The 27,277-nt window shown below is 35.4% G+C and overlaps 1 protein-coding gene across 1 annotated transcript in view; it reads left to right on the top strand.

Moving 5' to 3' along the window:
• TRHDE (thyrotropin releasing hormone degrading enzyme) overlaps positions 1–27,277 on the top strand; it is a 362,821-nt gene that overhangs the window by 230,344 nt on the left and 105,200 nt on the right. Inside the window, exon 7 of the mRNA XM_032854781.1 lies at positions 25,701–25,766. Coding sequence (XP_032710672.1) covers positions 25,701–25,766 — 66 coding nt within the window. The remainder of the gene's footprint in view (positions 1–25,700; positions 25,767–27,277) is intronic.

The following is a 27,277-nucleotide window of genomic DNA, read 5'->3' as shown; positions in this document are numbered from 1 at the left end:
AGATTGAAAAGTTGTAATCATTGGTCAATACATATACTCAAGGCTTAGCTTCACTTACTTTTTCCATCCTTTGTTTCTTCACCGAATTATTGCTTCTTAGCTTGAGGGATTAACAATTTTGCCTTAAACAAGTGACGTCATTCTTAGAAACAGAGCTCTGTGTTTGATCTAAGATTTTCTTTTACATATCAGATTTAAGCCATCAACAAAGCACCATTTTGTCATTTCTATTCTCTTTTATTACCATCTTGAGTAAAATAAAACAAAGATACTAATTTAAAAACTAAGCATTAAGTATACTTTCTATGGTAATAGTTATTATGTACTGAGTGCTCCCTATGTTCCAGGAATATTACATAAACATCAAGCTGAAGTCTAGAATTGTTATTTATTTGTTTTTGGCTCAAGCTTACATAGCTCATGAGTAGAAGAACCAAATTTCAACCTAGCCTACCTAACTCCAAATTCTGTTCTCCAGCTGCCTGATCACATAGTCAAGTAGGTGCTGACTTACCTAGCAGAGAAGGTTACACATTTATTCAAATAATTCTGCCTTTCCTCTGACCAATTATTTAATCTCTCTTTTAAAAGGACCTATAAATACAATTTCTTGCCTAAGAAAACCAGTATCATTATTTTATCATTCTTGAAGAGTCTACCTTGATTAGGTATTTTTATTTTTGTTGTCCTCCTCTTTACCCTACTTAGCTCTTCTTGGCTTACCCTCTTTTACATTTGAGCCAATAATCTACAGACCCTCAGAAACATTCTATGCCAAGACTGTCGTGGAGCTGAAAGACTAAGTAGAGAGGGGCATTAGCTGGAGTGGAGCTGTGTGGACCTAGGTGACTCAGAGAGGCATGGCTAGGCTTCCGTAGAGTAGAACTCATCCAAAAGCCAACCAACTGGTGCAGTCGAGATGAGCATTGCCTCTCTGCCTCTCTGCTGTAATTTTACACGAGGATGCAATTAGCTCCATGCCATAAAAATATCTGGCCTACAGGAGAGAACTTTTGGTATGTATCCCCCTGGTAAGTACTGTAAGCCAAAACAGAGCAATGATCAAGCAGCTGAATGTCTGTTTTGCTTACATATCCCCAAAACTGTTTTCCGGCCCTACAGTTGTAAGATGAAATGTGCAAACATTTAATGCTACATCATTTTCTTTCTGGAAGGGCATCAGTCCCAGCAGGAACTTCATGAGTAAATTGGAGCAGTTTGGTCACATTTGTTAAAGAGTAAAAGCAAGAGTTTTAAGTGCTCTCTAATATCTAAAATAGTTTTTTTAGTTTGAAATGAGTGTGATGGTAGTGTTGGGGAAAGTTAGCTGTTTAAAGGTATTTATGTCTGAAATAATAACCTCATCTAACACTCTATAACATGATGCACCAGTCTCTTCTCTTTAAGTTATTTATGTATGTTAAGTCATTTAATCCTTACAACAACCACCTGGTACAGATGCTCTCTCCATCCCCAATTTATGGATGGGGAAACCTAAGTAGTAACTTATCCAGCATCTCAAAGTTAGTAAGTGTTAGAGTTGGGATTCATACAGTGATGTTTCTATCTGTGCCCTCCATCAACTATATTAGACTGGTAATCCTTCAGTTTCTTTTTATGTTTACAGAACATGTTGAACATAAAACATGAAAAGGCACTCATTTCATTTCTAGCAGAGCTCTTAGATTTTGACATTATTTGTAAATATCAGCTTCACCAGTCCTTTTTAGAGACAAGGCTTCAACGTATCCTAGTTATTACATCGTTCAATGCCTTATAGATAGTGAACACACAATAATGCTTCTAGTTTAAAGAAATTTTCACAGCGATTTATTCTACTCTCAAAACCCCAGAGATAAGGTGGTAATGCAAATTTAATTTCTATTTGTTTCAGATTCCTAACAGCAGTATCGTTTTGAGACATTTTTTTGTTTTTTATTTTAAACATTTGGGATGCAAAAGAGAAGTGAAGATGGCTCTGTACCATTACACAAATTTATGCTTTATTAAATGCTAGTATTCCCTTTTTAAGAGTTCTTTAGGTTGAATTATTCACACGTTCCCTGAAAAATAACGCAGAGTGAAACTTCTTTTGCTTGTTCTGAATTACCTGCCTCGAGCACTATGTGATACTCCCTTGTTCTGAGCTCCTGTGATTCCTTAGACACACCTGATGGAGAAGTTAGGAACATTCAGAGCACACCCCTCACCTCAGAGATGCCGGCCATAGAAAACAACAAGCATTCCTGTCTCAGCATCCCTTGTTGCCTCTCTCAGACACAGTCCCCAGTCTGACGGGCCATCGATCTGCCCCTTTATGGCCTTTTCCCCCTAATTCCACTCTTGTTTACTTTAAAAGCCAGATCTTTCACTATTTTCCACTTCTGCTTGAGAAACCATTTTTATAGCTTTGGGACCAAATGTTTTTCATTTGCTCATTTTAATGTCTCTTTTCAGTGACCTTGTTGCCAACTGAAACCAGGATGCTGCCAGAGGAGTGTGGGAGAAATTTGCTACCAGCCAAGCACTCTTATTTTCTCCCAGAAATAAGGGAATGAGAGTCAGTTAATTTTTCCCTTCTACATTGACTCTGTGTTAAACTATACAAAAGTCAAGGACCTTTCTTTAATTGTTCCTAAACTGAAAGGGTACTAGATCACCAGGTGTTAGAGTGGCTTACTTCTTCTAGACTTCTGGCAGGGACAATACCCAATGTTTCTTGTTCTGGTTGATGATAAAATGTATGAAAGAAAACTAGAGGTAGAAATTTGCTGCCACATACGAAGAGCTAAAGTTTGGGAATTTAACAACAGAATCTGTGATGTACATGTTTGCTTAGAGAGTGTCCAATGCTTCCGCATAGATTCCCAGACAAAAGGGCGTTGTGTGTTCTTACACGTTTGTGTTGGGAAGTTTTATCCTGCAAAGATGGTCCTTCCCAAAGTGCGATCTGTGGAACACCACAACATATTCTCTTACAGCTATTTTTTCCCCTTTACTCAGATATTAAAACTTCTGATTTGGCTAAAGGTGCAGAACTGTGCCTTAAACGAAAAGTTCAGTGAATTCCTCTGTGGATGAACGTTGGCAAGATTGCATTTGCTTGTCCCTATAGAGAAAGGGGCTGATTCTTTGTGCGTATGATCCACCAGTGTTGGAAGGGTTTGTTCCGCGATAAATGGCTTACGGCTTCGGTTCCCTGGACAATATGTTTCTGAGTTTTGAAACTCTCTGGGGATAGAATACATCTGTGCCTTGCCACACTGAAAACAAAAATCAAAGGCTGGAGGCAAAAGCTGTCCTTATGTTTTACAAGAGGGGCAGGTGAGGCGCACATACTGGATGTCCGGATGTTATGGACTGGTTTCTAGATGTTATCAAGTCCTCAGTACTAACCTGCTCCCCATTATCCTCTGTTACCCACAAGCATCCAAACTGAGCTATGACTTCTGCCTTCCTAGAGGTGAGGCAAGGAGAGAAATAATCCATTTCTCAGTGAACGATGTGAAGAGGCGAATTTATTTTCTTGAGAAGAGCTGAAGGTGGTTTGATGAAACTTTAATCTGGACGTTTCATTCTCTCTGTAAACTCACCCTGAAGTCAGAATAGCAGAAAGGGAGAGAGAGAAAACCTTACTCTAGCAATTATTTCCCTTATCCTGCAAATATCAGTACAGTAAAATAATTTCCTTCGCTTCCAGAAAATTGGTCATATCAAGTATGAATAAATGAATCCAACAATGAAGGTTAAAAAGTGTCAGTTATTAAGCCCATACCCCAGACAAGAAGTTTTTCTTCTTCTCCTTTTCTACGTATATCTGAGTGATAAGATGATGTTCAGGTTTTAGCTGATCTGTTTCCATTGTGGATTAATTGTACTGATCAAAACATCAGTTATGCTGATATTCACTCATAATGCATATTTTATTTATTATGGATCCAGTAAGATGGTAAATTCAGTTTTATGGCCCAGTGGAGTTTGAGATGTGTGGCTTTATTCAATATTGTTCTTGAACTCTGTGATGGCCCATCTCTGTAAATAATCTCATCAACCTCTTATGTGAGCCCATCCTTGAAGATCTCCTCTTATGGATGCTTAATGAAAAAATATACTATGCTTTTGTCCTTGTCAGTGGTGTCAGAACATATGAGATGTTCGGCACAACTGCTAAATAAAGCTTCTGTCGTAAGAGGAGGCCCAGTAACATTTTATTTGGATGAGTAAGCAGCTAGTGCATCCTGGGTTTCACAGAAAAAAGACAATCCTGAGCCCACATGAAGGACATAGTTATTTATGGTCATGTCTAGTGAATTTTGTTCATGTGGAAAGTATGGCTCGATGTCCAGAGAACTGACCTCCAACTCTCAAGTCCTTCTTGCCTTGAATTTCCTTAATTTTCCATGGAGGCTTCTTTTAATACCTGTCTTCAGAGATACATTTATACCACCCAAGACAAAATTTATACCAAGACAAATCTGAATCTCGAGTTTCTGAATTAGACCAGCAAACTATGGATGTTTACATAAAATACCCTGTGAATACAGTTTCCAGGTAATACTCTGTGAATATAGTTGCACTACAATTTACTTCATTTTAAAATCATTTAGAAAAAGGTCACTTGACAGTATACATGGTTGAGAAAAAAGTTTTGAAAATCTAGGATCTACTTTTAAAATAAAAATAAATAACTTTGCTCTTTAGACGTTTATTTCCTTATTTATATTTATCTATTTATCTATTTTTGCTTATAAGCTGTGGAATTTATTTTTTTAAAGTTTTTATTTAAATTCCAATTACTCAACTTACAGTGTAATGTTAGTTTCAGGTGTGCAATATAGTGATTCTACACTTCCATACAACACCCCGTGCTCATCATAGCAAGTGCACTCCTTAATCCCCATCACCTATTAAGCCCATCCCCCCCACCTCCCTCCTGGGGATTATCAATTCTCTATAGTTAAGAGTCTGTTTTCTTGGTTAGCCTCCCTTTCTCTTTTCTCCTCCTTTGCTCTTTTGTTTTGTTTCTTACATTCTACATCTGAGTGAAGTCTTATGGTATTTGTCTTTCTCTGACTTATTTCTCATAGCATTTTACTTTCTAGATCCTTTCATGTTGTTGCAAATGGCAAGATTTTATTCTTTTTCTTATGGCTGAATAATATTCCATTGTACACATTTTACTTCTTCCTTGCTAGTTTGGATGCCTGTTCTTTTTGTCATCTGATTGCTGTGGCTAGGACTTCCAGTATTATGCTAAATATAAGTGGTGAGGCTGGACATTCATGTCTTACTCCTGAGTGTAGAGGAAAATCTCTTGATTTTTCCCCATTGAAGATGGTATTAGCTGTGGTGGCCTTAATTATGATGAGGTGTGTTCCCTCAAAACCTATTTTGTTGAGAGTTTTTATAATGAATGGATGGTGTACTTTGTCAAATGTTTTTTCAGCACCTTTTGAAATGGTCATATGGTTCAAGTGGGATTTATTCCTGAATTGCAAGGGTGGTTTGATATACTCAAATCAATGTGATACACCACATTAATAAAAGAGAGGATAAGAACCATATGATCACTTCAATAGACATGTGTATTATTTTTAAATTGAAAAAATAGTGTTTTCTTAGGTCTTCTATTATTTCCTAAGGCTACTCATTTCTAAAAATATCAACTCTTTTAAATTTAAATAATAGCATAATGTAATCAAATATTTTAATATTATCTAGCCTGATGAATTACAAAATAAAAAATAGAAAGTTCTCTGCAGTATATTTTGGGACTATATTATTGAAATAGATTTCTTTGTATTTACTATATACAACTATATATAACAGTAAGATGCTATACTAGGTTTCTTTTATTACTTATTAGTGTGTGTGTGTGCACGTGTGTGTGTATGGGTGGGTAGTTAAAAAGAATACCAGTGAGCTATCGTAGAGAAGGATCTGGGGGCAGCAGTTTTTTAGTAAGTAGCTGGGTTAGATGGATGAATAAATAAATCGATCAAGAATGCACCAGTTTGGAGATGGGCTAAACAGAGTCCATACACAACTGTTTCTTTGTGGCAGGTCTTACTTGAGAATATTCTTCTACTTTCTGGCAGCTTAATACTTAAACTCTTAGTACAAAAAATAATTGCAATAAACTGTAGTTTATTGAAACTATACTTTAAAGCACAATCTACATGTTCCATTGGTGATTAATAACAAATATTCAGTCTTTCATGGTTAAGAAATACTTTCCTTCCTTCAGGTATCTTTCTTAGTCTTTTTTCCCCCCATATGGTTGCTCATTAATTCCCAGTGCAGTTGCAAATTAACTGACCATATTTACTTTATATGAAACTTTCCTACATTGTAAATTATTTTTAAAAAAATTTTAAAAGATTTTATTTACGTTTTTGACAGACAGAGATCACAAGTAGGGAGAGAGACAGAGTAGGAGGAGGGAGAAGCAGGCTCCCTGCCCAGCAGAGAGCCTGATGCGGGGCTCAATCCCAGGGCTCTGAGATCACAACTTGAGCTGAAGGCAGAGGCTTAACCCACTGAGCCCCCCAGGTGCCCCCTAAAAATTATTACTAAGTGTTTGGATGGCCTTCTTTTTCTCAGAAAAAAAAAATCTATCTAGTTTTAAAACATTTTATCCTATCTCTGTATTTTCTCTGATATCCCTCTGACATTTTTACCTATAACTTTTTTTTTGAGTACATGGTTATTTCAAATCATGCTCAATATAATTTTTTTCCTGCATTATGTTTTACATCCCAATATTGTGCTCATGCTGAATAGCTCTTCCAGATACTCACTATCCTCATGAGCAAAGGGTCATGCATTCTATTGTGCTTTGACTGAATTGATTTCTTTATACTTTTTTCAGATAACTTATTGCTACAATCTCTCTTTTTTTTAACAACTCTAGACAATAGCAATTGCTTGCTTTTTATCAGCTATTGGTAGATGATTTAGAAATAGTACCTGAGGATTATAGCTTCTTTTGATTTGATTATTAAGCTCACAATTGATATTTTATGTTATTAGAATGTCTCCTTTATAAATGTTTTGTAGTTGATATGTAATAGTTCAAAATTATTCTTTTCTTTATTTAGAGAGGGGGGAGGGGAAGAGGGAGAGAGAATTCCAAGCAGACTGTGTGCTGAGCGTGGTGGAGCCTGACACAGGGCTCCCTCTCATGACCCGAAGATCATGACCTGAGCCAAAACCAAGAGTCATATTCTTAACCGACTGAGCCAGTCAGGCACTCCCCAAATTATCTTTAAAAGTAGTTATGTGGAGACATTTTCCCATTATTATTAAAATCAATTCTTTATAACCAGTAACAGGTTTTCTCTGATGACCTGAGAATTACACACAAGTGCCTGGACTCTCCTGAAGTTCACCCTTCTCTAAGCATCATTTGCCATATGGCTACACTTGACATAGAGTCTGTGAGGTGTCTGTACATGGATAGCTAAGCTATAGAGGAATGTCTCTTTATGACTTTAATATAAATACTGAAAACACCTTTTATAACTAAAGGTTATAATTTAATGGTTGAAAGGATGAAATTATTTAAGAAAAAATATTAGGAAATATTGAAAATATTAAGGCAAATCTATAAAAGGGAATCATGAATTTGGGAATCCCTAAAGAAAAGAGTCATTGTAGGTGAATAATAAGATCTGTATGTAGTTTTATACAGTCATTTTCTTCTTTACATCCCCACCTGGACTGGTTTCTAGAAAACAAGAGAATTATTTTGTCTTAAGTAATGCTGCAACCATACTTAATTCACTGCCTTTTCCACCCCCGTCATTTCCTGTTAATATTACACAGTTGGTGCGTTTACTTAGTTATCTCATTTAATAGACATGTATTGAATGTGTAGTCATGCAGCAAAATGCTGGGTTTTATAGAACAGGGCCCCCTTGTCTCCTGACTACTGGTGGTGTGGCAAAAATTTGTTATATATGAGTTCTCAAAATAAGACAGTCTGTGCTCTATGTATGTAAAATAAATACAAAAATAGATACTGCAAGCAAGGACTGTAGGAGAATTAGGAGAGCAGTTTTAATTCTTTTGAATTAGGAAATGTTTCTGAGAAAAAAAGGTGACATTAAAGACTTTAGTCCTGTAAGAGTTAAGACCTGATTTGGGGCAATTGGGCGTTTCAGGGATGAAGAAGTCATTTAAAGTCAAGGATAACAGGAATTGCAGGGAGACCAAATAAAAAGTTCTTTATTTAGTTTCTCAAAAGACAATACAGGCCAGAATCTGGGAGAGGGATTATAAAAGAAAGACATATTTAAGAAAATACTATTTCTTAAGAGTCACATGCCCATTCATTTTCTTTTATTTTTCAGTAAGTCAAATAAAAAATATGAAGGACTCATGCATGCTGTATATATTTTATACCCCTCAGTATTATATATATCGGTATACATAATAAAAATAAAATTTAGGAGGGCTGCCTAGGTGGCTCTGTCAGTTAAGTGTCTGCCTTCAGCTTGGATCTGATCTCAGGGTCCTGGGATTGAGGCCTGCCTTGGGCTCCCTGCTCAGCAGGAAGCCTGCTTCTCCCTCTCTCTCTGCCCTTTCCCCCCCTGCTTGTGCACTCATACTCTAACACACTTTTTCTCTCAAATGAGTAAATAAAAACTTTAAAAAGAATAAAATTTAGGAAAGAAAAGAAAGATTGGAAGGAAGAATGATTTTAACCATGTAGCTGAATGTTGTGCTTATAAATTAGTTTATAGGTAACTTTGAAGTATTTGAATATTTGGCATTTTGATTATTAGGTGAACAAGTGAATATTTAGATTATTCAGAAAAGATGCAACTTAATGTATCAGAGGTCAGTGCTGCACTCTGATTTTCAAACAATATCCCACTGACGCTAAAATTTCATTACACCAAAGTATGTTGTTGTTTGCATAATAAACCATATTTACTCAAATTATTAGCATTCAACTTCATCAAGCAATGCCTCTTTAAGAAATCATGTCCTTTTTAAATATTAGACAGAAACTGGGGAAGTGTTTTGTATTCAAAGCATATCAAAACCTAATTCGTAATGATTCTGTTAAGTATTTAATTTGTGACATTTGCCAGTACAATATTATGCGAGTGTCTTTAAAGGTCTTATTTATGTAGCATGTTTGATATGCCTTGTTCACTAACATTAATTTATGTTGTATTTTTCTTAATAAGCTAAATTTCATATGGGTTTCCAGCTGTGATAGTTTAACTCCAACAAGGAATGATTGTTCTATAATAAGTGACAAGGATACCATTTGTTGGCTGATACTCAAAAACCACAAATGATATTGGCATCTTTGTGCAATTACTTTATAGCCTGTTGTTATCAAGTTCTCAAATGAATTTGAGATTAAAGAATATTTAGAGTTTTACAAACAAATGATGTTTCTTATAATTCTTTAAATTGTTTTACTCATTTAACACTATTATTGGTTTGGGACATTTTAGCTTTCCATTTGGTTCAGAAATTAAAAATAATAATATTTTTACCATGTACTTTTAAACCTTTGCTTTGCTAATATCTTTGCACTGTAATGGGAATTACAATATGTTCAATAATAATTTTATTTTTAAAAGAAAATTATTGCTCATAAGATCAGAATTGTTTAAAGAGTTACTCCAAATGCCTGGCTAATTCAGTTCAATTTATTTCATTTTTCCTCTGTCAGAGAAATTCATTTTATATAAATAAAATAATAAATGGTAGGACCAAAATCATCCTAGAAGAATCCACAGTTAATTCGTGGAATAGGGGGTTTTCTACCACTAAGATAAAGATAAGAGGACCTCAAGATTTATATAAAACAAGGAAGATTGAACTAAATGGAGATTAATTATAAGGTGTTTCAGGTTAGCAATTTTCCCAGAGACTCTGTATTTAAGCGAAATCTCAAGAAATTTTTCAAACAGGGAACAATATATCCATGTACTCAAAACCCAAATTTAACACATATCATTATTTCATTATTATCTCTACCATGTCCCTTCCTCTCTTTACAGAGATATCCATTAAACAGATATAACTCTATCACATTCATATTTTTATGCTCAGGTGTCTATGCTATTTATCTTCAGTGCTATACAATATGATTAAAAAACAATTTATAAATCTGTCCCTTATCCATCGATGGACACTTGGGTTCTTTCCATAATTTGGCTATTGTTGATAATGGGCCTATGAATATCGGGGTACATGTGTCTCTTTAAATCAGTACTTTTTTGTCCTTTGGATAAATACCTACTAGTGCAACTGCTAGATCATAGGGTAATTCTATATTTTTAAGATTTATTTGTTTCAGAGAGAGAGAGAGAGAGAGAGCAAGCAAGTAATGGTGAGGGGGCAAAGGGAGAAGGAGAGAGAGTCTCAAACAGACTTCATGCTAAGCCCAGAGCCTCACACAGGGCTGGATCCCAGGACCCAGGATCCCTGTGGTCTCAGGTTGTAACCACAACCTGAGCTGAAACCAAGAGTCAGTCGCTTAGCTGACTGTGCTACCCAGACACTCCCTATTTTTAACTTTTGACTAATGAATGGATAAAGAAGTGATACACACACACACACATACACACACACACACAGTAGAATATTACTCATCCATAAAAAAGAATTAAATCTTGCCATTTGCAATGACATGCTTAGAGCTAGAGTGTATTATGCTAAGTGAAATAAATCAGTAAAAGAAAGACAGATACTGTATGATTTCACTCATATGTGGAATTTAAAAACTGAAACAGATGAACTTAGGGGGAAAAAAGAGGCAAGCTATGCAACAGACTCTTAACCATAGAAAACAAACTGAGGGTTGCTTGGAGGGGAGGCAGGTGGGAGGATGGGTTAAATGGGTGATAGGTATTAAGGAGAGCACTTGAGATGAGTACTGGGTATTATATGTAGGTGATGGATCACTATATTCTACTCCTAAAACTAATATTACACTATATGTTAACTAATTGGAATTTAAATAAAAACTTGAAACAAAAAATAAATCTATCTAGACCTCATTCATGGACCCAAGTTTGGTTGCAGTTTTTGTTCATTAGAAGCTATTGAGATTTGAATTAGAAACGAAAAATAGGGACTCCTGGGTGGCTCAGTCTTTTAAGTAGCTGCCTCCAGCTCAGGTTGTAATCCTGGGGTCTTGGGATCGAGTCCTACATTGGGCTCCTTGCTCAGCAGAAAGACTGTTTCTCCTTTTCCTTCTGCCTGCCACTTCCCCTGCTTGTGCTTGCTCTCTCTCTCTAATCAAGAAATAAAACCTTTTAAAAAAAGAAATGGAAAATAATGTTGCAAATGACATCTTTGTGCATGTGTCTGGATGTACCCCCACAAATCTTTCACACTGTGTATATACCTGCTAGAGAAATTACTGGATAATTGCTGGGTTTGTGCATTTATGTTTCTGCAATTTACACTACTTCCAGACAGCTAGGGCTTTCTCTTTTTTTTCTCAGTGTTCACATTCTATCATTCTTCTTCACTCTTATTTGATGACTGCATTTATTTCACAGAGATATTAGAAAAAAAAAAAAAAACAATGTCCCACCTCCAAAATTTGACATCTTACCTGTCGATCCCTAAATACTCACTTGCTTTGCTCTGGGTCCAGTGGATGACTTTGTCCTGGTTCCCTTCCTCTCTTGCCTACAAGAGGAGATTGCTCATGCAGAGCTGTGTCCTCTATCCTGACGCATTAAAGTTCCCTTTTGGGGGTGCCTGGGTGGCTCAGTGGGTTAAAGCCTCTGCCTTTGGCTCAGGTCATGATCCTGGGGTCCTGGGATCGAGCCCCATATCCAGCTCTCTGCTTAGTGGGGAGCCTGCTTCCTCCTCTCTCTCTCTCTCTCTCTCTCTCTCTCTGCCTGCCTCTCTGCCTACTTGTGATCTCTATCTGTCAAATAAATAAATAAAATCTTAAAAAAAAAAGTTCCCTTCTGTACTCGATTACTCTTATCTGTATAAAATGTTATATTTTGTTCTTAATAAAAATCCTTGACTTATGTCCCCCCCCCCAGACTATTTCTTTATGTTTTTATAGTCTTTTAATGCAAATTCTCAATTCTTTTTCCCCCTTCTCTTAAAACTAACTCTAATTATACTTTCATTTTTACTCCTTGACCACATTTTTCTTCTCAGGTCAAAAATTAACTCCACATTGAAAAATCCAATTAGTCTTCAACTTAGTTGACTTGCTTTCTCAAGCACATTTCAAAGTGATTATCATTCTCCCCTTGAAACACTTCTTCATTTTGTTTCCTAGATGCCATGTTCTTTCTTTAAAAACTTTTTCTTTTTGGTTTATTACTAACTCACTGGCCATTCTTCCCTCACCTTTTTGATGAACTCAATTACTTTTCTCGGACTCTAAATGTTGAAATATCCAAGGAACCATTCTTCAGAATATACCTATTAAGTATATATCTATAATTTATGTAATATATAGTTACATAGTTGTATATTTATAATACATATCCTAGTAATTTGATTTTGTATTTTATAATATAAAATGTAAAAATAATAATTATCATAAATATATAATATGTAATACACTAATAACAAATGTATACTATGAAATATATAATATAAAACAACATATATATAATATACAAATAGATATTTTTAATCTATACTGGCTTCTTGTGGGAGGCTGGGACTTCTGGGTTTCTAGCTCAAACCTCTCTTGTGAGTTTCAGATTTCAGAAGGCAACTGTTCCCTCTGCTTGGGATGCTTGTTCCCGATCATCAACAGGGTTTCCTTCTTCCTTTGATTCATGTCTCTGCTCAAATATCAGTTTATTAAAGGAGACTTCCCTAATTATCTTACAAAAAATTTGAGAGCCCTTCTCTTCCAGCCTTCTCCAGCACCCTTGTCCTGCTTTATTTTTCTTCACGGCCATAATCGGTACTTAGCATGATTACGTTAAGCTGTTTATTAGCTGTCTCTTCTCCCTAGAATGTAAACTCCACAAAAGTTTCATTTGGTTTGTTCTCTGCATTATCTTCAGTCCTTACAGCGATGCCTACCTAGCATAGCAAGTACTCAATAATTATATGTTGGTTTCCAAATAAATGAATCTTTAAATTTCCCATAATGTGCCACTTTCTCCCCCAGTGTATTTGTATACGTACTCCCACTAGAATGCTTGAGAGATCTTGTTTCCTCAGGTCCTTATCTATACTTGATATTATTAAACTCCCCAATTTTTTAATCTGGTTTGTTAAGGCTGTGAAATGCTATCTTACTGTTTTAATTTGCATTTCTTTATTAGTGAGAATATGTCTCTTTTGTGTATTTACTGCCCTTAGGATTTCTTACATTTTGAATTTTCTGTGTATATCTTTTGCCCATTTCCTTTCTTCCTTCCTTCCGCTCTTCCTTCCTTCTTTCCTTCCGCTCTTCCTTCCTTCTTTCCTTCCTCTCTGCCTGTTTTTATTTAAATTCCAGTTAGTTAACATAAACTCTAATATTCGTTTCAGGTATAGAGTATAGTGACTCAGCACTTCCATACATCACCCAGTGCTCATCACAAGTGCATTCCTTAATCCCCATCACCTGTTTCCCCCACCCCCACCCCACCTCCCTTCTAGTAACTCTCAGTTTGTTCTCTATAATTAGGAGTCTGTTTCTCGGTTTCTCTCTCCCTCTCTCTCTTTTCTTTCTTTTGCTCGTTTGTTTTATTTTTAAGTTCCGCATGTGAGTGAAACCATATGGTATTTGTCTTTCTCTGACTAACTTATTTTGCTTAGTGTAATACTCTCTAGCTCCAGCCATGTCATTGCAAATGGCTAGATTTCATTCTTTTTATGGCTGAGTAATATTCCATTAGAGTTATATAGTATCTACCTACTATATGTATGTATATATATATATCTCACATATTCTTTATCCATTCATTTGTTGATGGACCCTTGGACTGTTTCCATAATTTGGCTATTGTAAATAATGCTGCTGTGAGCATCAGGGTGCTGCTGTATCCCTTTGATGAATTAGTGTTTTTCCATCCTTTGGGTAAATACTGAGTAGTGCAATCACTGGATCATAGCAAATGGTGTTGGGATAACTGGACAGTGACATGCAAAATAATGAAACTGGACCACTTTCTTACACCATACACAAAAATATATTGAAAATAGATGAAAGACCTAAATGTGAGACCTGAAACCATACAAATCCTAGAGGAGGACACAGGCAGTAACTTCTTTGACATTGGCCATATCCTTCTAGATATGTCTCTTGAGGTAAAGGATACAAAAGGAAAAATAAATTATTGAGACTTCATCTTTTCTTCATTTTCCAATGGGGTCTTTGTTTTCAAATTTGTTTATTTACTTAATCATTGATTAATGAGAGTCTTTTTTTATATTCTGGGTACTAATTTTTTGATGCTAGTAAGACTGTAATTTATCTTTTAATTTATGATATCTTTTATCATACAGATGTTTTTAGCTCTGTTGTAGTCTGTCCATTTTCTCTTTTATGCTTTGTGCTTTTTGTTTGATTTAATTATCTTTCTTTAATGCAAATTCTTAAAGACATGCTTTGATATTTTTTCCTAACATTTAAAAAATTAGGCATTTTATATTAAGTTCCTTAATTGACATGGATATTTTCAATTGTTTCCTTTTGTGTGTCATGATGTAAACATAATTTCATTTTTGTTTGGATAATCAATCTTCTTGGTGCTATTTATGAATTCACTGTGCTAGTCCCACTCTTCTGTAATACCAGCTCTGTCAGCTATCCCCAGTATCAGCATTGGTGCATCTGCAGTCCTTTGTGCTGGTCCCTGATCTGTATGTGTATCCCCACTTCAACATTTCTGCCTTAGGTCTATTATAGCCTTTTAGGTTTAATATTGGGTATGATGATTCTTCCTGTCTTGTTCTCTTTTAGAATTCCTACTGCTAATATGACAATCCATATGAATTTTCAGATGAAGACAGTTTGTAGGAAAAGTCTTTTGAAGTTTTTATGTATTAATTTTGACATTTTTATAATAACAGCTCTTCCTAGCTTAATAAGAAATATAGTTCTTCATAGTTAGGTCCTTGTGTCAGTTTTATGATTTTTTTTCATGAAAGTGCTAACTAATTTTTAATTTCTCTGTATAATATTTGGCTTTGTTATATTCGTATACTTTGTTTTTGAGAATGAGACTCTTTGGAAATTACTTAATTAGTTTTACTAATATATATCAATTCTAGATTTTTATGTACTGATCTGTGTCAGACAACCCTGTTGCACTCTTATTGATATTATAGACTAATTCTATGCATTTGTTTGGATTTCTGTGGGGGATTTTTACATCATCTCTGAATAATACTAATAGTTGTTGCTTTCTTGCTATCTTTTGCTTCATATTTCTGTTGTTACTTGTTCTATTGTGCTGTTGAATATAAGTATTAATTGAGGCCATTTTTTTCTTTACCATTTTAAGGAGAATGCATATAATGTTTCACTATCAGTGTATTTTTTGAAGATGTCCTTTAAAGTGGTAATGAATTCCCTTCTTTTCCTACTTTACTAAGGTGTATTATTTTGAATGAATTCTAAGTCATAGCAAATGTTTTCACACATATAATGAGATCATTATATAGTTTATCTCTTTTAGTCCATTAATGAGATGAATTACATCCATAGAATTTTTGCTATTAAACCATTATTAAATTTCTAGGATAAACTCCACTTTTATTTAAACTCTACTTTTAAAGTCTCTCTCTTCCTCCATTTTATGTACATTCTATGTACATACATTATTTGTTGTATTATAGAATACATATAAAATATATAACCAAGTTGCATTTTATATTAGTATATATAGTGTGTAAGTAGGATTTATCCCAGAAATTTTATATCTATGTATCCTTACATGATCGACAATGAGACTAGACTATCATTTACTGTGTCCAATTTGCCTATCAGTTACACAAACATCATAAAAAATGCTAAGGTTTTGTTCTCTTTTATTTCCTTTTAGTTATTTGTATAAGACAAGGGTAACATGTTACAGAATTTGCTTTAAAGTTGAGTTGCCTGTAAAACTGGTATGGGGTGTGTGTGTGTGTGTGTGTGTGTGTTTCTATTTTTTATTAATGATTAGTATTTTTACTTCTTGGGTCATTTTTGACAACTTTGTAGTTTTATAGAAAATACTTTTTATCTAGGTTTTCCTATTTAGTAGCATGCTGTTATAGTATTCTCTATTTTTAATTCTTTCAGTAGGTATGTGCCCATTTTTATTTCTAATGTTGTTCATTTGATGTATTTTTTATTTTCTTCCCCCTTGATCAATTTTTTCTCCAGCACTTTCCTATTAGTCTTTGTATTGATGTGGTTATTTTATTTTTCATTTCTCAACCATTTCTTTATTCTCTATTCCGTTAGTTTCTGTTCTTATGTTACGTTCCCTCCAGGAACGTTCATTTGAATTTACAGTATTGTTATGTTTCAAATTTCTTTAATTGAATGCTTTCATGTAATTGCTATTTCAGACACTGTTGAAAGCTCCCTCTTTTCTTTGTCTCTGGATCTGTGGTCCTCATTTTTGGTTTCCTACTGACTTAAATATAGATTGCACTGTTTGAATATCATTGCCTGAGAATAGTAAAAATTAAAAGTTCCCAGTGTAGAGGAGATGCTGAATCTCATAACAAGGAAGATTGAGACCTATGTGTTGGCTCCAAGCTCGTGGTTTGGATTGCTGATTTGAAAACAGCAAGTAGTTGGTGGATGCTTCACTTAGCAGGGAACAGCTTTCACTGGCAATGGATAAATTATAGCATTGACAGCTAACAGGTGTGCCAATAATAAGTCTAAATGACATGACCTGCATCCAGTTGTGGAAAGAAGAACAGTGATATGAAACAATTAGTGAGTGATGTAAAATAATTTGATAAATTGTGTAATCAGGCTTAAAGGATTTATGACTGCAGTAGAGAGAAAAGCGTTGAGGGCTAACATATCGGAATGTATTCTATGACAGTATGGACTTTCCCTGTGCTTTTGAATAATGTACAGGACTTAGAAGATAAGATTGAAAAGGAATATTATTGCTATTGGAGTAAATACTATGATTAAAACATGAAGATATAAAGTCTGCTCATGGGATCATGAAAAGATCAGCTTAACTAGAGTAGAAGCTGATTATTTGGTCATATGGGGAAAATGTGTCAGTAGGCAATTGTAAGTTTCATTCTGTATGGGATTGATGGGCTACCCTAAGAAATGTGTTAAAAAGCAGAGTTTGGGGGTAGGGAGCTGACATAAAATTGATGGTAATGATGAAGGCAATGATAGTAACTACATACTTTTGTGGAAGCATATCATATGGCAAACACTGTTTCAAGTGCTTCCTATAAGTGAAATGATTTAAGTGAAATGATTTAAGAATCTTGAGGTCACTGTCACCTTCACCAACAGCGTCCCAGCAGCATTGTCATCATCAGTAGTGGTAGTGAGTATTGTGATATTTTAATGCAGCTCATCTAACTTGCCTAAGCTTTTCCATCTAGTAGATGACAGAGCTAGGACTTTCAGCAAACATCCTTCTTCAGAAGTAATTATTAAAATTAGTGTGCTGTGGTCCATAGAATGGACTTGAGAAAAAGAATGCATCTAGGGTTTTCCTGGGAAGCGGTAGAATAATTCAGCTCTGCAGTGTTAGAGGCTTGGCCTTAGGAAGTAAAACATCAAAGAGGATTTCGGGCTTCCAAGCATGGGTGACTGGAGCAACGGGGCATTAAGTCTGCTTTCTTATGTTAACCTTTTTTGTCCTTTTTTCCTCTTCTTCCATTTTCTTTCCCCATCAGCTTTTCTTTTTGGTAGTCAATTTATGAGTGAGTGATATACAGGATTAGGTATTTATTTTTTTTTCTTCCTCAGATCCTAAATATAGCTATCATTCTTTTGGAAAAAGCAAAGGAAAAGATCATATATTTTTTTAATATTTTATTTATTTATTTGACAGAGAGATCACAAGTAGGCAGAGAGGCAGGCAGAGAGAGAGGAAGAGAAGCAGGATCCCTGCCGAGCAGAGAGCCCGATGTGGGGCTTGATCCCAAGACCCTGGAATCATGACCTGAGCTGAAGGCAGAGGCTTTAACCCACTGAGCCACCCAGGCACCCCGAAAAGATCATATTTTTGAAAAACCGTGGTGGATTTAAGATAGGCTTTTACTCCAGAGCAAAAACCATTCTTCAGTACCAAATGATGTGAGAACACTACGTTATCTCCACATATGTCTAAGTTTAATGCACAGACATTATTTAGAAATTTACATTTTAGGGGTGCCTGTGTGACTCAGATGGTTAGGCATCTGCCTTCTGCTCAGGTCATGGGATGGAGCCCCATGTTGGGCTCCTTGTTCAGTGGGAAGTCTGCTTCTCCCTCTGGCTCTGGTTCTATCCAACTCCCCACCTGGGTCATGAGCTCTCTTTCTCTCTCTCTTTTAGATGAATAAATAAAATCTTTTTTAAAAGAGAAATTTACATTTTAAAAGTACTTTGATTTAGAATCAACGGACTAATCCTTCCAGTAACTTAAATAATAACAAGAAAGTCTTACCTCCTAGGTTTCTCTGCTAATCAAAGAACTCAACAACTGAAAAGATGAAACCAAGTCTGGAGGCAAGTTCTAGTAAATACTAACCCTGTGTAACTTTGGATAAATGACTTTATTCTTTGGCTTCAGTCACTCCTGTATGTAAACTGAATGTAATGATTCCTTACCTGCTTCTATACCAAAGAAGGGCAAACATATCTGTAATGAGAAATGTAGGAATATACCCACTAAAGGGTTTTCCTGAGAGGAGTAAGAAGGGGGAAAATCTGGTTTTGGTGTGTGTCTTAGTTATTCTTAGAGTATACTCATGGCCAACTTACTCCAGTGACCTCTGCTCCAACAATTTACACCTGTTTGGACCTCAGTATTTAAAGTTGTCCCACTGGGTCAGATTTCTAAGAAGAAGACATTGTGGTGTTTGAGATACTTATTTGGGAAAGGAGCCCAAGAAGGTAGTTAGGGTCTCCTTAAGACTGCACTTCAGGGTGGCTAATTCAGTTAAGCATCTGCCTTTGGCTCAGGTCATGATTCCAGGGTCCTGAGATGGAGCCCTGCATTGGGTTCCTACTCAGTGAGGAGCCTGCTTCTCCCTCTCCCTCTGTTTGCTGCTCCCCTATTTGTGCTCTCTGTCAAATAAATAAATAAATAAATAAAATCTTAAAACAAAACAAAACGATAAAAAACTACACTGCAGGAAGATAGGGAAGGAAGAAGCACTGGATTGTAAGAATTTCAGATTACAGCCCAGTTGTAAGAAACATTCATCCAGGCCAATAGAGACTCTGAGGCAGAATTTCCTGTTGTAGGGGTCCCTGTCTCAGTGGAATGGGCCCACCTTAATTCCACCGTTGTGGTTAGTCATTGTCTGGGAGTACACTGAGGAAAGCATTGCTTTCATGGTGGCAAGTGTGGAGGGCCAACAGTAGAAATTTTGAGCACTGCATTTTCATGGCTGCCATATCCACACATAGCTTGGGATAAATGATATCACTATTTTTAACCTTGCTAGCATTTTGCTCTTACTTAACCTGTCCTAAACTAGCTTTGTGACTCCTTTATGTCTTCATCCCCACTCCTGGACTTACTGGTCAACTGTTTCAACTATGTCTCATTGAATTAGATTTCCCTTCATCCTCTTTTGGGAACATCTACTAGTTCTAAGAAATGAGTAATTTTAAGAATTTCCTTTCTTTTTTTAGGTTCTTGCTGTATCCAGTGTTTCTGAAGAGTATCATGTAACTATTTTGATTAAGGATCAAGATAATATAAACCACTTTTGTTAAGAGTACTGATTTTGGACTCAGATATAAATGGATTTCTAATCCTAGCTCCATACCTTACTACCTAGGTTAATTTGGACAAATTACACAACCTTTCAAGCCTCAATTTTCTGATCCGACAAATAAGATAGTGATATTTTCCCTATAGTATTACAAATATGGCATATAGAAGGTGCTTAATGAATGAAAGTTACATTATTAATCATTTCAACTAGGACTTGAGAATTTTCTGCACATTTCCACATTCTAGATTCCCTACTACCTTTTTACTAGAGTTACTTCAAACCTAGTTTCACTCTTTCCAATTCACATAATCTTGGGACCATATCCCCTACATTATTGAGAAGTGACAGGCCATCAATTATTCAGTATTTTTTGAGAACCTACTATGTGCCAGGAACTATTTTTTTGCAATGCACCTATAACAGTGACTCAGACAAACCAAGTGTTCAACTTGATGAAACAACACATTTCCTCAACTTCTGTGTTATATACTTCAAAATGTCTTATTTATCTTTACTTCCCTTTTGTGCTTTAGTCCTGTCTCACAGGAAGATTGTCCTTATTGTTTTCAATATTAACCATAATTCTTTTCTTACCCAGCTATCCTATAATCTTGGTCTGAAAACTCTCTCTTGATCTATTGTGTGTTCACTCTCTGTCTCCACTAGATCATCTTTTTCTTTGCCTAAAATTTTCTCCCATAATCTTACAAAGAGAAACACAAACCTCATGTGGACATGCTTATTGCTTTTTCTTTCTTCCTTCTGTTTCCATTGTTTTTCATTCTGGCTTTCACACCAAGTGTACTTAAATAACTCTCTCTTAAACGTGACCTACTATGGCTTTCTCAGCTATTTTTTCTCTTGAAATCTGAAGCGCTTATTCTTAAAACATGTCTTAAAACATGACACTACTTAAACCCAGTGCTACTTCTGTTTTTTATCACAATGTGTCATCCTTTGCTCTTAATTCCATTTCTTCACTGACTTTCTCAGGAGTTATTTATTGGATACCTATTATGGGCACTCAAGTGCTGACCATACAGACTCTGGAGAGAGTCTAAGTTTCTGTTTTCTCTCTCCTTCACTAAAACCTCAGTGCTTTTCTCCAAGCGGTCTCACCCACTACAGATGCTAATTTAGGTCTTCAGTCATAACCTGCCAATGAATTTCATTCCTGGGGTCACATATGCCTTCTATTCTTCTGGTTCCTACCTGTTCCTCAAAATCTACATGTTTTAAGTGGAAGTTACCATATTCCCCTAACTCTTTCTTTTAAATTCTACATATCTGCTAATATTTTCTTCCAGTCACTGAGGCTTTAAGGTTTAAAATGGTCTTTGTTCTATTCCTTAAACCTATCTCTGGTTTATCCTCATTGTTACCATTATTCTCTTCTGCTTCTAGTTCTTTTACTCCTTGGAGTATCATAGATAAGTCAGTTGCCCTTGAATAATGCAGGGATTAGGGGTGCTGACATCATGCAAAAACCCATGTATAACTTTAATTGCCCCCAAATGTAACTACTAATTGATTAATTGCCTACTGTTGACCTGGAAACCTTACCCATAACATAAATAGTCAATTAGCACATATTTTGTATCCTATATATATTATATTCTGTTTTCTTATGGTAAGATAAGATAGTATACTGTGTTATTAAAATCAATAAGGGAGGAAAAAACTCATTTATAGTAGTGTACTGTACTTATTGAAAAAAAATCGGCATGTAAGTGGACCTGTGAAGTTCAAATCTGTGTTGTCCAAGGGTCCACTGTATTTTTAAAACACCTTTCCAAAATCCTGCCTCATCTTCTTAATAAGATCTAATCCCTAGCCTTGGTATTCACTCTTCTCTAATGACTGCTGAAAACTTATATTCCATCAATTCTTCTGTTGCCTGGGTTTATGCCCTTTGTTCCTCAGTATCCCCTTCCCTACTAGTACCTCTCACTTTCACACCTGCATGACCATGCAAAGGCCATTGCTGCCATACCATATGCTCTGTTTAACTGTGCTACTGGAATCCCATCCCTCCTTCAAGTCCAACCCAAGCATCACTTTTTCAGATCCCCTTATCCTTCATCCCTTCAGATGTAAGAACTTTTCCCCCTTCTGAAACAGAATAGAATATTTTATTTCTTTGTCATTCATAGAATAACATATTGTATCTTCTTATTTCATTTAGGAGGTTTTGAGGTCCTTGAGGACAAAGACTTGTGGCATTCCTATTTTTATTCTACTGGATACTGAGTACACTGTCTTACTCCATAAGCATATGTTAAAGGAATAAATTAGTTGAGAAGATCTTCTTCTCTTTCAAAGTGATTACTTATCACTAATGTCCACTGATAAAGCAATAAACTCTGTATCCTGGCTGACTGGTCTTCAAGAATACAAAGTAATTGCTGTACTTTTACCAATTTCTCTTTCTCTGTCATCCAGTTATAATGTTAAGAGAACACCTTCTCTGAGCCAGGCACAGGGAGCAGGGGGACCAAAAGGACCCCTGGAGATGTTTACTCTCCAGGGGTCCTTTTCTCTGGAGATGTTTACTCTCTATAAGACTGACATGCATACAGATGACTACAGTGTAAAATGAAAGAAATTGAGCAGAGAACTTATATGAAATTTAAATTTTAGCGGAGAACTTATATGAAAAAAAAGTATTCCATATAGAAGAATTAGTACATGAAGAATAGGTTTATAAGTGTACTTTTTTGGAATATTCTTTATGAAACCTTAAAAGAAATCAGTAGCTTCCATCCTTATATCACCCTGAAGCTTAGTATAGCAAATGCAATGTTAGGTTTTCTTGATCAAGTCTTAAAATCTTATAGAAATAGTATATTTATTTCCCATAAATCTATTTAGGCTATCTAAAATCCATTTTGTTTGAATGCATCTAGAATTTTGAGTAACAGGTGAATATAATTTACAATATTTTAAATGCTATTCGCTTGGTGAAAGCAGTGTTGTTGTTTTTTTATAATTTTATTTTTTTTTTCAGCATAACAGTATTCCTTGTTTTTGCACCACACCCAGTGCTCCATGCAATCCGTGCCCTCTCCAATACCCACCACCTGGTTCCCCCAACCTCCCACCCCCCGCTGCTTCAAACCCCTCAGATTGCTTTTCAGAGTCCATAGTCTCTCATGGTTCACCTCCCCTTCCAATTTCCCCCAACTCCCTTCTTCTCTCTAACTCCCCTTGTCCTCCATGCTATGTGTTAGGCTCCAAAAATAAGTGAAACCATATGATAATTGACTCTTTCTGCTTGACTTATTTCACTCAGCATAATCTCTTCCAGTCCCGTCTATGTTGGTACAAAAGTTGGGTATTCATCCTTTCTGATGGAGGCCTAATACTCCATAGTGTATATGGACCGCATCTTCCTTATCCATTCGTCCGTTGAAGGGCATCTTGGTTCTTTCCACAGTTTGGCGACCGTGGCCATTGCTGCTATAAACATTGGGGTACAGATGGCCCTTCTTTTCACTACATCTGTTTTAAAGACATGCTGAAAGGAGATTTAATGTTTTCTTTAAAAAAAAAAAAGTTTATGGTGAGTTATGCCTATGTTAAGATGTGTGATCTTTGTTATAATCCATACCTAGTAGGTGCTCAGTATATGTTGTCTGAATGATAACAGTTGGAGAGCCCATCTGTCTATGCAGTTCTATGATATAAGGATTTTCAAAATTTAGCTGTGGAAAGAAAAGGCTAGTTAAATATAGAAGAGTGCATGCTACTCCGGGGAATTTTAAATATTCAAGTGGGCAACACAGACATATTTTCTTAAAAGTTAACTAAATTACACGGTATAATAATAAAAGAAGTCCAGTGGTATTATATAACTTTTAAATATTGATTATATTTCTACGTTTTATTTCCTGTTAACGCTCAACCCAGACAGGAAAAGGGGTACATTCTTTATGATTAGAAAGGGCTCTTGTGCCATTAGACCATGCTAAATTGATAGTTTTTATAGCCTGACAAGAGTCCAAGTCATCATTACCTGGAGGGAAACACTTAAATCATCTGAAGATAGCTATTCTGTTCTGAAGGGAAGTTTGAGTTGACTGCTTGAGATTCTAAGTTTCACTTCCCAAGTGGCAAGGGTTAGTTTCGCTACAGAACTGACAGTTTCTACCCTCTGGGTGGGTAGATTAGACTGGGAAATGTATAGGAGGAGAGCTTGTCAAGGAAATTCAAGGAGCAGAGATGATAAGTTCTAGAGGGAATTCTAACCTGGTCCTTTGATTGAATCATAAATGTTTATATTTTATGGACTTACACAAGTGTCCAGAAGATAAAGAGGAAGAAGCGAAAGAAAGAGCAAAAAGTAGAAGGTGTGGGAGGAAAATATATCAGAAGAGGCATAAAACTCTATGGCTTGTCCAGCTTATCATTTGTTGAGCTGTGAATAAAATACCAATTTGGAGACCATTTTTGGTGATGATTGAAATTTTTTGAGATATTTCTTTAATGGCAATTCATGGAGCCTGAGTACTGGATTGCATTAAAATTCCAGAGTTATAGGAAACAATTTTTAACAAACAATAGAAATTCATTTTTGTGACTGAACTGGCTGCCACAGTTCAGTTCCGGCAAGATGAATCCACGTGTAGTTCTTATGATTCTCTTATAAAAAACAAACGACAAGTAAGAAATGAGTCGTTGGAGGGTGTGAATTTGTAATGAGCATGAAGTGGGGTATGTAGTCATCAAGGGACTTTTTTCCCCACGAAAGCCAGGCTATCATTTATATTTATATTTTTGTGGCTTATAACCCATTGCTTTCTACTTCAAACAACTTAGTGCAGACTAAAATATCTTCTTGACATCTTCTGTATATTTCACATACAAATTTGCGATTATCCAGGCTTAATTACATTTGGAATGTTTCATATTGATTACATGTCTATCTTTTCTCACTGATATTGTTCCACTGTATTATAATAATTGTGATAGGTGAGGTGAACTCTTAAACTAGTGTTTTCTTCTATTATTTTAAATATTTATATTGATCACATGTTTTTCCTGCACATAGGGGGCTACATCCAGCCTCTAAACAAAGTAGACAGGAAATAAAAACAATTAGCCTGATATAATACTGATCACTAACACTCATATCACGGTTACTGTTTTTCAGACCCAGTTTGCCTTACATCTAGTAATTCATGTAAGCTTCAGAACAATTACATGACATAAAGCCTAGTATTGGCTATACTTTATAAGGTGACACAAGTGAGGAATAGAGAGGTTAAATAATTTTCCTGAGTACGTATGGCAAGATAAGTGTCAGAGCCAGGATTTGAACCGAAGCAGTCTCAATACATGGTATTCTCTACTTTCCACTTTTATAGCTCAACTTTTAGTGGAGCCAGAGGTAGAGTAAGTACCTGTGTTACTCTAAAGCTCTATTTTAATATGATTATTTATTAACAGGGGTATCCCTCTCTTACTAGATTATGAGCTTGTAGGAACAAGAACCATGTTTTATTAACTCCATCATAGGTGGTGTTCAATAAAAATTTTATTACTCCTGAATTACAGCTTATTATTGCCTTGAGATACTCACTCTGTCCAGGAGACTGTCCAGAAGTCACTGGTTTTATATCCATGGAACTTTTAGATCCACAAAACAAATATCCAATTATCTGCAAGGTGGGATCTTGTATTCATGATTCTCTTGTTTCTTTTCTGAGAATACAATAGCATGATGGAAGCAGATTTTTTTAATGGATATAGGATAATTATTGAGTCATGTTATTTGATTAATTTTTTTCTCTTTCTTTCTTTCTTTTCTTTTTAAATACTTTTCCCTACAGGGTGCTGCTCTAATTAGAATGCTGGCTAATTTTATGGGCCATTCAGTATTTCAAAAGGGTTTACAAGTGAGTAAAACACTTTCTACTTTTTCTTACATTTTCCTTGTCAATATATTTATTTTAAAGATATTTCACAGCTTGAGAAATTGCCAATACAAAATTGCTGCCTTTGATGGAAAACTTTAAGATGAATAAGGTAAGCAGTGTCTTTCCGTATGACAAATGAAAGTGGTAGATAGTATTCTCACTGTATCAACTGGTAGAACTTGAATAGTCATGCAATTTAGATCTGTTCAATATGCATTTTTAAATTGAAGTATTTTTCAAATATGTGAGATTCTAAATAATCAGTATAAGATGTTCTAAAAGCCTACTTCACTTTTCCTTCGGAATAAAAGTTAATATAAAGTGAAAATAAATTATGTTAAACTTAAAATCTTAATGCCGGTTTTCCAGACTTGTTCTTTGATGTTGCTGTTGTTTTACTGTTGATATACGTAAATTGTTATTTGTTCTGAAGATATTTAAATGTTTTTAAAATTGGAAATATGTTTTAAAATAAACAAAAAAAACCCCCAGTGTTATCAGACTGCATTTTAAGTATGAAGTATGTAATCTAAGAGTGATTCTTTAAAAAAGAGGGTCCTTAAACACTTTAAAGCATACACAAATATAGAAAAATAGAACTTTTATTCCATTGAATCTGTTGAAGTAAATCATGTTTCTGGCAGCTGTGATTGATGAATTATTTATGATGCATTCTGCTACTTAGAAGTGTCCTTTAAAGTAAATTGATGTTCACCTGAAATACAATTATGCTAAGACAGAGAGAGCAATCAATCTTATCTGTTCTTAGTAAGCTTTTCATTTTGAAATTTAAATAAACTACGTATGGGATTAGGTCATATCTTAGTAGTATAATTCTGTCTTTACCTAAAATAAACTAAAAGATAAAATACAAAGCAAGAGTTGAATATGTTATGACAAAGTTACATATACTTAACAGAATGAAGAAAAAATATATAAATTTGATGGAGACTAATTTCCCTTAGAAAATATTCTTACAGATTTGTTCCAGCAGGGGTTGAAATTTACTGTAATCAGCTCTTTCCATTCGGGACACCTTCAGTATAGCTGAATTCTATTGAACCTGTTTGCTGGATGCTGAAGTCTCTATTCTGATCACATAGTTGGGAAAATCTTTTTTCTCAAGGAGTGCCCTCCATGAATATCAATGGTCTGGAGGAATGTCCTTCCTATCCCCAATCCTTTGTTTTTCCCCCATTGAAATTGTAGTGTGACAGTTTCAGAAAATATCTAAGCTTTCATAAGGGCAACACAAATTGAATTTGATTTCCTGGTAGCAAGTTGATGTGAAATCACTTTCTGTCTAAAATTTTTATTGTTTTTCCTCATCTGGATTTGCTCAGCAGATTGAATAACTCTAGTTATATTATTTGGGAAGGATTACCGCTTTGCAAAGTTTTTCTTTATCCTGTCACTTTTTTGGTGGTATGCAAAAATATATCAATTTTTAGTACACCCTGTACTACTGACTTAGTCTCTTCAGTTTTATC

The sequence above is a fragment of the Lontra canadensis genome, unplaced genomic scaffold (assembly GCF_010015895.1).
Source record: "Lontra canadensis isolate GAN:19392208 unplaced genomic scaffold, GSC_riverotter_1.0 scaffold9, whole genome shotgun sequence".
Lineage (NCBI taxonomy): Eukaryota > Metazoa > Chordata > Mammalia > Carnivora > Mustelidae > Lontra > Lontra canadensis.
This window is presented reverse-complemented; position numbering and strand designations above follow the sequence as displayed.